Raw genomic sequence first — 15,276 nt, 5'->3', positions numbered from 1 at the left:
CAAACGTGGTGACGTACAAGACGGGACCGACAACAAATGTTTGATGGAGCATACACACGGTCGGACTTTCAGTCAACAAGCTCACATCCAACATTTGTTGTCGGAAAATCCGATTGTGTGTACGGGGCATTAGTGTAGGTTTCCTAAAGCAAGAATCAAAAACACACACTGCAGAAACGAAAGCCCCGTACACATCGGCCGAACGTTGGGAGACAACGGCCGGTCCTAAAAAAAAAAAAAAAAAAACAGCCAACATTCGACCCAACCTGTGTATGTCAGTCTGTCCTAAGTGGGAAAACAATGGCACAGAACGCTGATTGGAGTATTCTGGCAGGGGAATGTCCCCGTTTCAAAACACAACAGCTCAGCAGGGGAGATCGCTGAACTAACCTTGCATGGTTAGTACAGCGGCTCCCGGAGCTGTCAGGGTTTTTTTTGTACAACCCATGGGTTTGCAGGAAAAAAAAAAGTAATAGCGTGTACCTGGCTTAAGAGGCAGATAAATGTTTTGAAAATAAGTGTCTGGCTAATGCCTAGTACACTCGATGAGAAAATCGGACAAACGATCGCCCTTTTATTTATTTATTTTTGCATGCTAGTCCCACATCGAAAACCAATAGGCTATTAAAGTTAGGAAATTTCCTGTATTACAGAATACAACTTCGGGAATCATATAATATTTCGTATTGTATTGTATTCTTTCGTTTCCGAGCATGCATAGTCTTGGTCACACGATTGTACAAATACTATACCAATTACACGAAAATCCATTGTTTTGTCATTGTACGAAAAAATTTTTTGCACTTGTTCCTTCAGAAAATTTAGCATGAACTGTTGTGATTGTCTCTTGAAAGCTGTATACTAATGATCAGATTATCGTATGATCGCTCCAAAAGTGATTTTTTTTTTTTTATCGTGTGTACTAGACATTAGGCATACCCTAAAACCATAGGGGACAGTGAAAAATGTCTCTATTATTCTCTATGGAATATCCATGATGTCTCCTTGCAGGTACAGGTTGTTGCAAGTTACATATTTCTTTACACCTTAGCATAATAAATTATAACACACAGTTGGTCACAATATTAATAAATGACCAAAACAAAGCCGGTCACAATATTAAATGACTAGTCACAATAACTAATATCCATACTGTATACAGCTAGTTCCAAGCTATGATTAACTTTTTTTTTATTGTGGTTACCACAGAATGTTTTTTTTTTTTCTGATTTATACAATGTGATGCAAAATGGGAAATGATAGTAATAGCAACCAGATTTCTTGCATAGTTTAAAAGATAAAAAGTGACTGGTGGCAACTTTTGCACCAGCTTTTGTAAATCATTCCCATTGCACTACACTGCGCATCTGGGTGTAGACCCCATTCCACCTCATAAATGTATCTATCTGGTTTAATGAGAGAAAATAATCGAAAGGACTAATGCCAACTAGTGTAAGGGCTCTTTCACACGGGGCGGATCAGTGATGATCCGCCCCGTGAACACCCGCTTGCTCAGCGGGGATCGCTCCGCCGATCCCCGCTGAGCAGGAAAATGACAGGTCCGTCGCTGCACACTGTGCAGCGACGGACCTGTCAGAGTGCCGCTCTCCCCTATGGGGGATTGGGTGATGACGGACAGTAGCGTCCGTCGTCACCAGATCCGATCCGAAAACAGATGGAAAAGTAGGGTTTTCCTCCGTTACACTTTTGGGATCGGAGCGGGTCGGATGTCAGCGGACATGTCACCGCTGAAATCCGACGATCCATAGGGATACATGTATGTCCGTTTTTCATCTGAAAGCGGAAGGATGAAAAACGGACATACGGATCCCTCATGTGAAAGAGCCCTAAGGGACGAAGTTACATGATGCTGCTGTAACTTGAAATACCAATACAAAATGACAGAATTTGGTAGCACAATAGTTTGAGGCATTATCCACTATTTTCATATTAGTAATTGCTATTAAGATAAGATTTATTGTCATTGTAAAACAAATCACAATGAAATTACATTACATTTCTACTCCACACATTATTCATACATCACAATTTTCAACCATGCATTTACCACATAGAATTGAATTATACCAAAAAGTGTATAATATATATATATAAAATATATATTATAAATGTCCCCACTTATCTAGGATTGCAAAGATTATGAAGAAATATAAACACTTACCAGCTCGAAGCTCTGAGAGCATCTCTAATGTTTGATGCAAATTTCTCCGAACTATATCCACCGGGTCATTCAGAAGGTGTGAGAGTGGAATAATAAGGTCACTTTTTAAGATACCTTCCCTGAAATGTGGAACATAAAACTGAGAATCACAATCTACATAGCCTTAGCCTGTTTACTTGCCTTTATGTTCCAGTGGTCACATACAATAAGTAAGAAGGAAGAAACGGCTGCACTCCAATATGATGAATATGAGTCCTTTATTAATCCAGCCAAGGGACACACCACAGGAAAAACGACAATCAAGGCATCAAGGCAGACATGTTTCACACAGTATCATGTGCTTAATCATTGGCAATGATTAAGCACATAATACTGTGTGAAACATGTCTGTCTTGATTGTCGTTTCTCCTGTGGTGTGTCACTTGGATGGATTAATAAAAGATGCATATTCATCATCTTGGAGTGCAGTCGTTTCTTTCTTTTTGCAGTTTGTACGGCGGGCAAGCCGTGGCTACCACCCTTGAGACGAGTCCTTCAATTCACTTCACTCATTCATTTATCTGGATTCACCCACCTGAGTGGTGTTCCTTGTTTTTTTCCCTATATATAATAAGTGCTGCAGAACATATAAAGGAAAAACATAGTGTAATGTTGTACAGATGGTTTATTATGAATAGTAATCATACTAAAATTACCGACACCTTGGATAAGGTAACATGCATCTTCCAAAAAGGGCTTTTGTCAACCCATTTGCTGCTATGGTGTCACTACAGTAGGCATGTTATTCAAGCAAAGTTACAATAGAAAAATGGATTAACGTCAAATAGGAATCCAAAACAAGGTCAAGGTGTCACTAAAAATGCAGAGGTGCAGAATATATAGTATATCAGTGACGGCCCGTCTTAGGGGACTCATGGGCGCCGACCCCCACCCCCCCCCCCCACCCAAGCTGTTTAAAAAAAAATAAAAATGGTCACTTTAAGAGTGACCAGAAGCCGGACACGCGACGGTCTATGGGAAGATGATTTGCCTGTGTTTAGGGTGTGGTCGGGGTGCACGCAATGCGCCCGCAAACACCCCCACTCTACTGTGATTTGTCAGTATGGCATAGTAACTGGTTAGGATTGGTGAGGCAGGGACCGGAGGAGAGGACAGTGCATGGTACTTTTATCGTCACTGTGGGGGTGGAGTCGACTGGGACCAGAGGAGAGGACAGTGGGCAGTGCTATTTCGTCACTTCCGGTTTCCCGGCCACAGTCAGTGGGGGTGAAGTTGACTGGTGTGCGCGCGGTTGTCAGAGAGGAGCGGCGATATTGATGGTAAGTGCTGGCCTAGTGCTGCAGACCCCAGGTCTCTCTGAGACCTTGCTGCCCACCCCTCCGTTCCGCACTAACTCTTCCAGCATCACAACATGACATCTCAGAGCTAGAAAGGAAGTTGGTGCTGAAAGATTGGGGGGGGGGGGTATGTGTGTGTATAATACATTGGGGGGGTCACTCAGTATATATCATGCACGGGGCCCAGTGTATATATAAGATATGGGGAGTCAGTGTACATATATAAAATTCAGTGTATATAAAATATTAAAATATATGGGGTAATGGATAGGGTTAGTGTATATATAATAATTGGGGGTTCGTGTATATAATTTCTGGGGGGGTAGTGTGTATATAATATATGGGGGTAGTGTGTATATAATATATGGGGGGGGTAGTGTATATAATTTATGGGGGTAGTGTGTATATAATATATCAGAATTAGTGTATATATAATATATGGGGGTAGTGTGTGTATAATATATGGGGGGTAGCATGTATATAATACATGGGTGTAGTGTATATATAAAATATATGGGGGTTAGTGTACATAATTTATGGGGGGTAGTGTGTATATAATATATGGGGGTTGGTGCATATATAATATATGGGGGGTAGTGTATGCAGTGACTGCATTTGATGGCACAGTGGCTGCATTTTATGGGGCACAGTGGCTGAATTTTCTGGGGCACAGTGGCTGCATTTGATGGCACAGTGGCTTCATTTCATGGGGCACAGTAGCTGCATTTGATGGGCACAGTGGCTGCATTTGATGGGCACAGTGGCTGCATTTGATGGGCACAGTGGCTACATTTGATGGGCACAGTGGCTGCAAGTTATGGGCACAGTGGCTGCATTTGATGGCACAGTGGCTTCACTTAATGGGGCACAGTGGCTGCATTTGTGTCAAGGCTGGGCTCAGCCCTTCCTTCTCAGAGCTGGCCGCTCAGCTGTCAGCTAATTGCCAGCTTCTATCTCGCCACAGTTACTCAGCTGTTATGATGTCCTGCTCGTCAGTCCTGCCTACTTAAGTCTTCACCTTAGTCAACATCACAGAGACGCTCTCCTGCATTCCTGTTAAAAGACTTCCTTTGCTGACATCCCTTCTGGCTCCATATCCTGCTTGCTGTTTTACTACGCTCATCTCCGGCTCCCTGACATTTGGCTTGTCTGACTATCCGTTCCGGTTCCTGAACTCTGGCAATGTTTTGACTACGTTTGTTCTTTTTACTTTTATTATTAAACAAGTGTGATTTAACTGTACTTCTGTCTCCGTCTGATTTCATGGTTTCTGACAATTTGATGGGCACAGTGAGTGGCTGCATTTTTTGGGCACAGTGGCTGCAATTGATGGCACAGTGAGGCTACAACTGATGTTTTTTTTCCGAATTTTTCAGTTTGTTTGCGCCCCCCCAAAAATTTTGAGCACCAGCCGCCACTGGTTTATATGTATAATGTGCCTCCACTTAAATACAGAACAGGCTAAAACTCACCGTACAAATGTATTTCCTGCCATGCATTATTGTTTGCCTCCACAGCCCCTCTCTATGCCACTCTGAATATTCCAAGAAGTGTCTTTCAGCTGAATTTCCCCCATATTTATCTAGTGCTGAAAGAATACAATGCTCAGAACACTTCCCTGAGGAGCTTACAGTCTACCTCTCCCACCACACTCATACATATACAGTATAAACACACAAATTAGGATTGATTTATCATTAGTACATTTTGAGCTATGGAAGGAACCAGGAACACCCAGAGGTAAACCACCTAAACACAGCAAGAACTCACAAACTGCATGTACTGTGTATGGTATCTAGTGGTAACAGAACAGAGGATCCCAGTGTTGTAAAGCAAGCATGCTAACCACTAAACCAACATGCTCTTTTCTTGCCCTGCTTGATTCCTTTTGCAGAATGAAAGTAATAAACCCAGGCTCAGCAAGCACAAAAAACAGAAACACAAAACAGACAGAGAATACCCAAAAAGGCAGTAAATCTGTTTAAATATCCAAAGGATTCCAGTTCAGTCATGCTAAATTCAGACAATGCATGGAAAGAAAACAGTCACACAAGATGAGAGGCTGAGCTCTGGATTAGATGGATAAGAAAGCTTGGGCAGGTTCTGATGTTCTCTACTAGTCCAGCTGCTATGAAAATACCTGTCAGGATAAAATAAAAAAAATTTTGAGTACTTGGCTGTTCCTAATTGTTTTTTTTTTTTTTAGGGTGGGTCAAACAAGGTCTGCATGGTGACACCGACCTATACCTATATCTATACACCGACCTATACTTAAGAACCTTTGGAAGAGGCTTATCCCACATATGGCAGATTCAGTTATTAACAGGCGTATAGATGACTTTATCACATTATCCACCTGACAATCCCTCTAAACCATTGAAGGAAATCTGCACTTACCAATTACCCTGATATATGATAGGCTTAGGCAGATTTGGCTTAATGAAAAAGTAAAAGCCTGGTTGCAGTTCTGTTTTCAACACTAACCAAGTTAAAGTGGATGTAAACCCGAATTTTTTTTTTTTTTATGTCATAATGTAGAGTATAAGATTTCCTATCATTTGAGCCCAGTCTTGCCACACAGAGTTAATCCATCTCTGAGCAATCCTCTTTTATTGTTCAGTAAGATAAATCTTGACAAACTGAGAAAAACTTTGTCAAATCCTCCCCCTTGCTGTGAGTGACAGGTGATTTACAGATCTCGTGTACTAGCCTAAGACATGCATTATTTTTTAATTCCCACCCCCACTCCTTTCTTCAGCAGCTCTGCGAGGATTGGCTGTTCCACACCTCAGCATGATTTGGCATGCTGAAGTCATGTGGTTACTTTCCTGTCTTTTCACTGGATGTTAGAGATCATAGCAGAAGTTCAGTGTAAGGAATACACAGGAGAAAATGCATATTGACAAGGGGAGTGTAGAGGTGGGCGGGGAGTCTACTGACATCACGACTCCACCCACCGAGCTCCAGACAACAGACCCCCCCACAGAATCTGCACTTTTTCGGCTCTCATAACAGACAGAGGGGAGACATTTGACAGGTAAAGATACATGCAGGAGGCATCTATATCCTTATAGATAACCCCTATGGCAGTAGTTTAGAAAGGGTGACATTGGGTTTACATCCACTTTAAATTAGTTGCGGTACCTTGTAAGAAAGGACAGAGCTTCCTGTTTAATGTTAGTGGAGGACACATGGAGCCTCACATGGAGCAGGCACCACTTTCTTCTCTGCTTTCCTTCAAAACTTTCCACTTACCATTTCATAGCTATCAGAAACTGAGGCCGACATTCCCCCCATGCTACCTGCTGTAACTAAAACGTAATAAAAACAGCTTCTCTTTCAGAGTTGCATAGTTGATAGCACGTTTAGAAATATATGGTGGGATGGCCAAACACATTTGGTCCCACACCTATCAGATGAATTATACTTTACTAGATAGACCTCTCCGAAAAAAACCCATCAAAGCTCTTATGAATAAAAAAAACAGTTGAATGCACCAAATCTGAATTTAATTTGGTTACCTCCACCTTTACTGCCACAGAGTAGACAATCGCCAGGTCTTGGAAAAAGCCAATTATTCCTTTTGAGGTTTCATATCAACCATTGCATGACATATGAGAAAATGGTGGGTACCTTGGAGGATAACCTACCTAAATTTCATAAAATCTGGGATCCTTGGATTACACACAACCTACTGGCAGATTTTAATTGCAATCTTCTCCAGATTTAATCATTTCTCTTTGTGCCCTTGGTGTTCGAGGCTTGCCCCCTCTTTCTTTTACCTGTTCTTCTTGTCCTGATTTTCTCTAGATTCCTAAGTTATTTACCATAGAAGCTATTCTGCTTTCCAATTTATTTTACCCACTTTCCATTTAATCCAGGGATTGAATATCCCTAGGATTGCTATTTTTAGTCCACATCTAAGTTGCTAAAATAGATCACTTTCCTGTACTATCTTGACTATGGCCCTGCTAGGTCCCTGTTACGCAATGCCGATCAGATGGTAATATGAAGGTTTTGTATTATCCCTTTTTATTTGCTTGTAAATATTGTTTGAAATGACAATTAAAATTATTGAAACGTAAAAAAAAAGTTAAATTCTCCCCATGTGTTTGGCTAATCAATGCCTCCTCCTCTCATGGTATATGGCTGCCATTTTAAGTTCTTAGTGCAGGGGGACAGGCATACCAGAAGTGAATTTCTGACTTGAGGTCTACTTTAAATGTTAAACTCTCCTCCTATGTTGCTCCTTCTGCTGTCATACTCAGTACTACATACAGTACCTCTCCACCATGCCCCTTCTTACTGGACCCTCGTTTTCTGACTCTCCACTCCCTCTTGTTACTCTGCTCTGTGCTAACTCCTCCATAGGTGATTTTTTTTTTTTTTTTTTACCCTAATGCACTCACCTTTGCTGTGCCTACTTCTCTCCTTTTTTCCAATGTTTTCCATCCAAACTTCTTATTGCCTCTGTTAGACCCCTTAGCAATTCAACTTTCTCCAACAATAAGAATGCATAACAATTTCCAATCTTCCAACATAAGATGTCAGTACATCTGCTGGAGGCCCTGTCAGATGAATGACAGGACTGAGCGTACTTCATTTATATCAAAACAATTTTACTATGACAGTGCCTGGCTGCACTAGTGGAGCCAGAGTCTTGAATCCAGAAGAAATGTTGCTTCAGATTTCATTCATATGCTGTTGTCCTGTTAGCTCTAATCTCTGCTTTTTCCTTCTAAGCCATGCTCCTTGTATTTCAAAAAGAGGTTGATTGGTGCAGAAAACTAAATATCAAATTTGAAACTGAGAAAGGACATTAACTGTTGTTTTTTTCTCATAGGAGGGAAACAGCAGTACATAGAGTGCCTTGGAAAAGTAGTCATACCCCTTGAAATTTTCCACATTTTGTCATGTTACAACCAAAAACATAAATGTATTTTATTGAGATTTTATGTGATAGACCAACACAAAGTGGAACATAATTGTGAAGTGGAAGGAAAATGATAAATGGTTTTCAAAACTTTTTACAAATAAATATCTGAAAAGTGTGTTGTGCATTTGTATTCAGCCCCCTGTACTCTGATACCCCTAATTAAAATCTAGTGGAACCAATTGCCTTCAGAAGTCACCTAATTAGTTAATAGAGTCCACCTGTATGTAATTTAATCTCAGTATAAATACAGCTGTTCTGTGAAGCCCTCGGAGGCTTGTTAGAGAATCTTAGTGAACAAACAGCATCATGAAGGCCAAGGAACACACCAGACAGGTCATGGATACAGTTGTGGAGAAGTTTAACCCTTTCATGATTAAGCCTATTTTTGAAATGTGGTGTTTACAAGTTAAAATCTGTATTTTTTGCTAGAAAATTACTTAGAGTTCCCAAACATTATATATATTTTTTTAGAAATGGCGATTGTTGCAATATTTTTTATCACACGGTATTTGTGTAGCGGTGTTTTAAACGCAAATTTTTGGAAAAGGGACATTTTCATGAATTTTAAAAAATCCAAACAGTAAAGTTACCCCAATTTTTTTGTATAATGTGAAAGATGATGTTACGCTGAATAAATAGATACCAAACATGTCACCCTTTATAATTGCACGCACTCGTGGAATGGCGACAAACTACGGTACCTATGAATTTCCATAGGCGACGCTTAAAATTTTTTTTACGGTTACCAGGTTAGAGTTACAGAGGAGGTCTAGGGCTAGAATTATTGCTCTCGCTCTGATCATCGCGGCGATATCTCACATGTGTGATTTGAACACCGTTTACATATGCTTGCGCGAATTCCGTATGCGTTTTCTTCGCTGCACAAGCTTGCGGGGACGGGAGCGCTTAAAAAAAATTTTTTTTTTATTTATCAGATTTTTTTTATACTTGTAAATTGCGTTTAAAAAAAACATTTTTTTTTTTTTTAATTTTATTGCTGTCACAAGGAATGTAAACATCCCTTGTGACAGTAATATGTGGTGACAGGTACTCTTTATGGAGGGATCGGGGGTCTAAAAGACCCCCGATCCCTCCTTTGCACTTCACAGTATTCAGATCGCCGAAAACGGCGATTCTGAATACTGTGTATTTTTTTAAATTTGGCGCCATTGGCAGCCGAGTAAACGGGAAGTGACGTCATGACGTCGCTTCCGCGTTTACATTCAGAAGGCTGGAACGAAGCCGCCCACAGCTTCGATCCAGCCCGCCCCCAGCCGCCGAAGGCGGCCGATTGGACACCGGGCTTCCTGATCGCACGGGAGGCCCGGTAAGAGCGGCGTGAGGCGGTGGGAGGGGGGGCTGTCCCCTCCCGCTCCTCCGGTATAACAGCCGAGCGGCTTTTAGCCGCATCGGTTGTTATACTCGGATAGCCGATCGCCCGCTCTAAACAACGGTACCGGGATGATGCCTGCAGCTGCGGGCATCATCCTGGTATAACCCCCGAAAGCCGAGTACGCAGATGTGCGTACGGTCGGCGGGAAGGGGTTAAAGCAGGGTTAGGTTATAAAAAAATATCCCAAGCTTTGAACATCTCAAGGAGCACTGTTCAATCCATCATCCGAAAATGGAAAGAGTATGGCACAACTGCAAACCTACCAAGACATGGCCGTCCACCTAAACTGACAGGCCGGGCAAGGAGAGCATTAATAAGAGAAGCAGCCAAGAGGCCCGTGGTAACTCTGGAGGAGCTGAAGAGATCCACAACTCAGGTGGGAGAATCTGTCGACAGGACAACTATTAATCATGCACAAATCTGGCCTTTATGGAAGAGTGGCAAGAAGAAAGCCATTGTTGAAAGAAAGCCATAAGAAGTCCCGTTTGCAGTTTGCGACAAGCCATGTGGGGAACACAGCAAACATGTGAAGAAGGTGCTCTGGTCAGATGAGACCAAAATTGAACTTTTTGGCCTAAAAGCAAAGCGCTATGTGTGGCGGAAAACTAACACTGCACATCACCGTGAACACACCATCCCCATCGTGAAACATGGTGGTGGCAGCATCATGTTGTGGGGATGCTTTTCTTCAGCGGGGGCAAGGAATCAAAACAGAGTTGATGGGAAGATGGATGGAGCCAAATACAGGGCAATCTTAGAGGAAAACCTGTTAGAGTCTGCAAAAGACTTGAGACTGGGGCAGAGGTTCACCTTCAAGCAGGGCAACAACCCTAAACATACAGCCAGAGCTACAATGGAATGGTTTAGATCAAAGCATATTTATGTTTTAGAATGGCCCAGTCACAGTCCAGACCTAAATCCAATTGAGAATCTGTGGTAAGGCTCTATTCACACTAGCGTGTTTTTTGATGCATTTTGCAGAAATGCATGGGAATTTTTTAACATGGGTTCCTATGGAACATGTTCACATCAATGCCTTTTTGTACCTCTGCATTTTTGGAAAGGGTCAGGGACTTTTTTTCATGCAAAATGCAGTGTTTTGCATGTAATAGAATTCAATGGACCAGCATCAAAAATGCAAGTGCAGCGTTTTTGCAGTATTTTTACAGCGTTTTTGCAGCGTTTTTGATGCATTTTGCATTTTTGGCGTTTTTTTTTTTTTAAACTTTATACAGTCTAAAAAAAACTGTAAAAAAAAAATGCAAAACGCAGCAAAAACACCGCAAAAATGCTGTAAAAACGCTGCAAAAACGCTGCTCAAAAACGTGGCAAGCATCACAAAAAAACTCCAAAAACGCTCAAAAGCAGGCCGTCCCCGAAGCGTGGCGAGCGAAGCGTGGCGAGCGAAGCGAGCCCGCGAGGGGCCCTCTTACAGGCGCCGTGTACAGCTGATTTTCAGCTATTCACCTTCGGCTATTTCCGCTGGATCCTACTGCGCAGGCGCAGCGCCTGCGCATTAGAGGGGGGTCCTTATCCGCCGAGCGGAACTTTCTCGGCAGAACACCGGCTCCGTAGAAAGCCGGTTCAGTTCACATGTCATGCGAATCGGATGCAGTTTAAAACGCATCAATTTCGCATATATGTGAACCGAGCATTACTGTCATATCAACGACACCTTTGGGTCATGTTCTCCACACCACTTCAGTATCAACTGCCATTCCCTGCTCCATCCTCAAATTCTCCTCTTCACCAACAGGTCTTTTCCCCATCACTATCTCATCTGCCAATGCAACTTTTTTGTTCCATGCTACCACTTGAAAGTTTGTAGATCTGACCATAGCTGTCCAAGATGACAACCAGGTGCCCTGCTAATCTTTTATATGTACAAACAACACTAAGGAGATATGCCGACTTATTTCCATTTTACCAACATACAGTATCACACAAAGGTCACTAACCTTCCAATATTATGACCAGCCATGATGTGGAAAACTTCTGTTGTCTTTTGTCTTACGGTGGAGTCTTCATCATACAGCAAGGTTTTCAGGCTGTTCATGAAACCTGTTTAAGAATACACATTCCGTAAAAAAAAATACATAGGAGACTATTAAACCCCCAAAAAATCTGCTGGAGAGATTATATGTTTTCTGTGGCCAGTGGACAAACTAGAAACCCTGGCCAGGATAATGAAAGCATGGGCTGATCTGGACATTGTCCTGTCAAAGCCCCACTAGGAAAAACGGAACAAAAACTTTAGCTAAGTATGACCCACAGTTGGGGCAGACAGCAATATGAGTTCTGCACTTTCCCACCTCTGTACAAAAAAAATGTTTTGGCTGGAGTGGGCTTGAAAACAATAACTAAAATATGAAACAACCTTGTAAAATGTGAAAGTCATATCAAACATTATTTTCAGAAAAAAGCTGCCATAAAAACTCAAAACACATCCTCACTGGAAATACACTATACTTCATATGCACACGAAAATATACTATACTACCTAAACTTTACCATGAAAGTTATTTACATATCATCTCATTTATCACAAATCCAAAAAAGGGTGTTTATTCCGCAATGAACATATAAAGAATCCTATATAGTATTGATGATGGATCTTTGCATGTAACAACCAAAAGTTATAAAAGAACTAGACCTTTATCACAACAGTAATAATTACAGTCTCGTTCAAGGAAAGTCTCAGTTGGTATATGGTATGAGTTCAACTGTCCCTCATTTTTAATTAATATCCTTCTTTACCATTAGGCTAGATTTATTCTTTTATTTAACAGGCCAAAGCCATTGGTAGGGCAGATCTATATCAACAAAATCAGTAGGATTATAAAACCAATGTATATGATCTTTTTTATTGTGGAGCTTTATTCCAGTTTAAACAATATTTTCAGCACATTTTTTTTTTTTTTGCATTTAAGTAAAACTTTAGTCAGAAAATTAAGTCCTGCTAGATTACTTCAGGCTGGCCCCTTTTGCAGGTATAGCTATGTAAAACATTAAAAATAAGTGCCTATACTGATTAAAATCCAGTAATACACTGTCTCAACCTGCTCTGCACATGTTCATTTGCTCTCCATTTCATGGCACTGTGCTGAAAATGTAGAGGCCAATCTCCTAAAAGCCTAAAGATTTACTGTTGCTCAGGGGCTCTGGGCTTCAACAAAATGGTAGCCACCAGCAAGAGGAAACAGGAACCATGCTGAAGGCAATTTACTGCACACACTAATTTTGGTAGCATAATTATTAACATGGAATGTATGTTCCTTTCTAAAGAACATTATTTGTTATTAAAGTGGAGTTCCACCCAAAAGTGGAACTTCCACTCATCAGATTCCTCCCCCCCTCCGGTGACACAGTTGGCACCTTTCAGGGGGGAGGGGAGTACAGATACCTGTATATTACAGGTATCTGTACTCACTTCCGGCATAGATAGCCGCAGAATCTGCGGTTATTTATGCCACTTCCTGCTCCCTCCCCGCTGCCTGCTGGGAAACACACGGGTCCCAGAGGCAGCAGGGACCATCCGTATTGCGCTGCGGAAGTCGCGCATGCGCAGTAGGGAACCGGGAAGTGAAGCCGCACGGCTTCACTTCCTGATTCCCTTACCGAAGATGGAGGCGGCAGCATCCAAACACGGAGAGACGGTTCGGCCTTGGGTGCCGACATCGCGGGCGCCCTGGACAGGTAAGTGTCCGTGTTTTAAAAGTCAGCAGCTGCAGTATTTGTAGCTGCTGACTTTTAAAAAAAAAATTTTCGGCGGCGCTCCGCTTTAAGTTGTTATGGGCGAACTTCCGCTTTAAATACTCAAGATCTTTAAAGTGTATTAGAAGCCAGATAGGGTGTTATTTCACTGGTATGATGTGGAAGGCACCTCTAGCTATCTGGGAGTCAAATTTCACATGGAGCACCTGTTGTGGAATCCAGCCATACCACTTGAATTACAATGGAACAATAAGGAAGTTCATTGAAGGACAAGTACAGTATTTACCTAAAGAAAACCAAGCCTTCCTCCCAGGATTTAAATAAACTAAGCTCAGCCATCCCTTCTTCTGATGCTCCAAAGAGGGCACCCTAATATACTGTCTATATCCCAGCCTTTAAAAATCGAGTGCTAGGTTTCCTATGCCTCCACACTTATGTCCTACAGCAATGGTCATCAACCCTGTCCTCAGGGCCCACTAACAGGCCAGGTTTGCAAGACAACTGAAATACATCACATGTGATATCATTTGCTGCTCAGTGATTGCAGTATTCTAGTCTGCATCTCCCCAAGGTAATACATAAAACCTGGCCTGTTAGTGGGCCCTGAGGACAGGGTTGATGACCACTGTCCTATAGACTTGAATAAGTCATTGCTCATTCTTTTACAAATCTATAAGAAGTTATTGCGCAGGTGTGGGTAGGCCAGCACTAGATTTTTACCCGCAGGGATGTAGGCATCTCAGTAGGCCCCTCCTGCCAGAAAAAAAATGTAAGAACCTGTAGGTGGGATAGATAGCCTGTGATTGTAAAAAGATACAAGCATATAATGCATTAAGAAAACTCAAGATTTTAAATATGCAGGACACATACACCATAAAAATACAAATCTAGCCAGCCCCATCTTGCCTCTACATCACTAAAGAGGCAAATAATAGCCTAAGGTCAAACAAAAAGTTTACTTTAGCTGCCTGGTCTCCATTGAGCTGGCACTGTGTGTGCCCTGGCTCTGACATTTATTCTTACTGCCTGGCACATGGGCTAAGATCAGTACCTTGGCTCTGAAGTTTAATCCTACAGCCTGGCACATGGGCGTAGTTCTTAACAGGGTCTAGCCAAAAGGAATAATGGCAGTACCCATCTTCAAGATGGTAAATGTGTCTGCCAGACTGCCATTATTCTCTGTGCAACAGACTGTAGGATGAAAAATCTTTTGGCTTGAAGATGTCCCTATGTAGGAGATAACATTTTTGAACCTAAACATGCAACATACATGCTACAATCTTCAGGTAGGAACAGGACCTGTGGCATGAACTGGACTGGGTTAGGTCTGCTTTTCTACAGTTCACCAAGGTTCATTCAGAGGTAGAACATCCATGCTGGTAAAATCCTAAAACTAACTAGGTGACAGAACTGTCAGTGTCTGAAAATTAAAAAAACTAACTAAAAGTTTTCTAAACCAAGAAAATATATACAGTAAATCCTTGGTTTGAGAGTAACTTGGTTTGATAGCGTTTTGCAAGACAAGCAACATTTTTTAATACATTTTGACTTGATATACAAGCGATGTCTTGATATACAAGTAGTGTCATGTCACAACTGAGTATAACAGAGAAGAGAGGCGCCTCTAAGTGTAGCAATATGGTTACATTTAATGAAGGTGCAACATATTGCTACACTTAGAGGCACCTCTCTTCTCTTTTATTTCCATTAAACA

General features: G+C 41.6%; 1 protein-coding gene across 1 annotated transcript in view; it reads right to left on the bottom strand.

The window, feature by feature from the left end:
- The window catches only part of RSPH14 (radial spoke head 14 homolog), a 343,818-nt gene that overhangs the window by 314,426 nt on the left and 14,116 nt on the right, over positions 1 to 15,276 (bottom strand). Inside the window, exons 3-4 of the mRNA XM_073629244.1 lie at positions 11,807 to 11,909; positions 2,183 to 2,301 (exon numbers count right to left, since the gene is read on the bottom strand). Of these exons, the coding sequence (XP_073485345.1) occupies positions 2,183 to 2,301; positions 11,807 to 11,909 (222 nt within the window). The remainder of the gene's footprint in view (positions 1 to 2,182; positions 2,302 to 11,806; positions 11,910 to 15,276) is intronic.

Source organism: Aquarana catesbeiana, linkage group LG01 (assembly GCF_042186555.1).
Source record: "Aquarana catesbeiana isolate 2022-GZ linkage group LG01, ASM4218655v1, whole genome shotgun sequence".
Classification (NCBI taxonomy): domain Eukaryota; kingdom Metazoa; phylum Chordata; class Amphibia; order Anura; family Ranidae; genus Aquarana; species Aquarana catesbeiana.
This window is presented reverse-complemented; position numbering and strand designations above follow the sequence as displayed.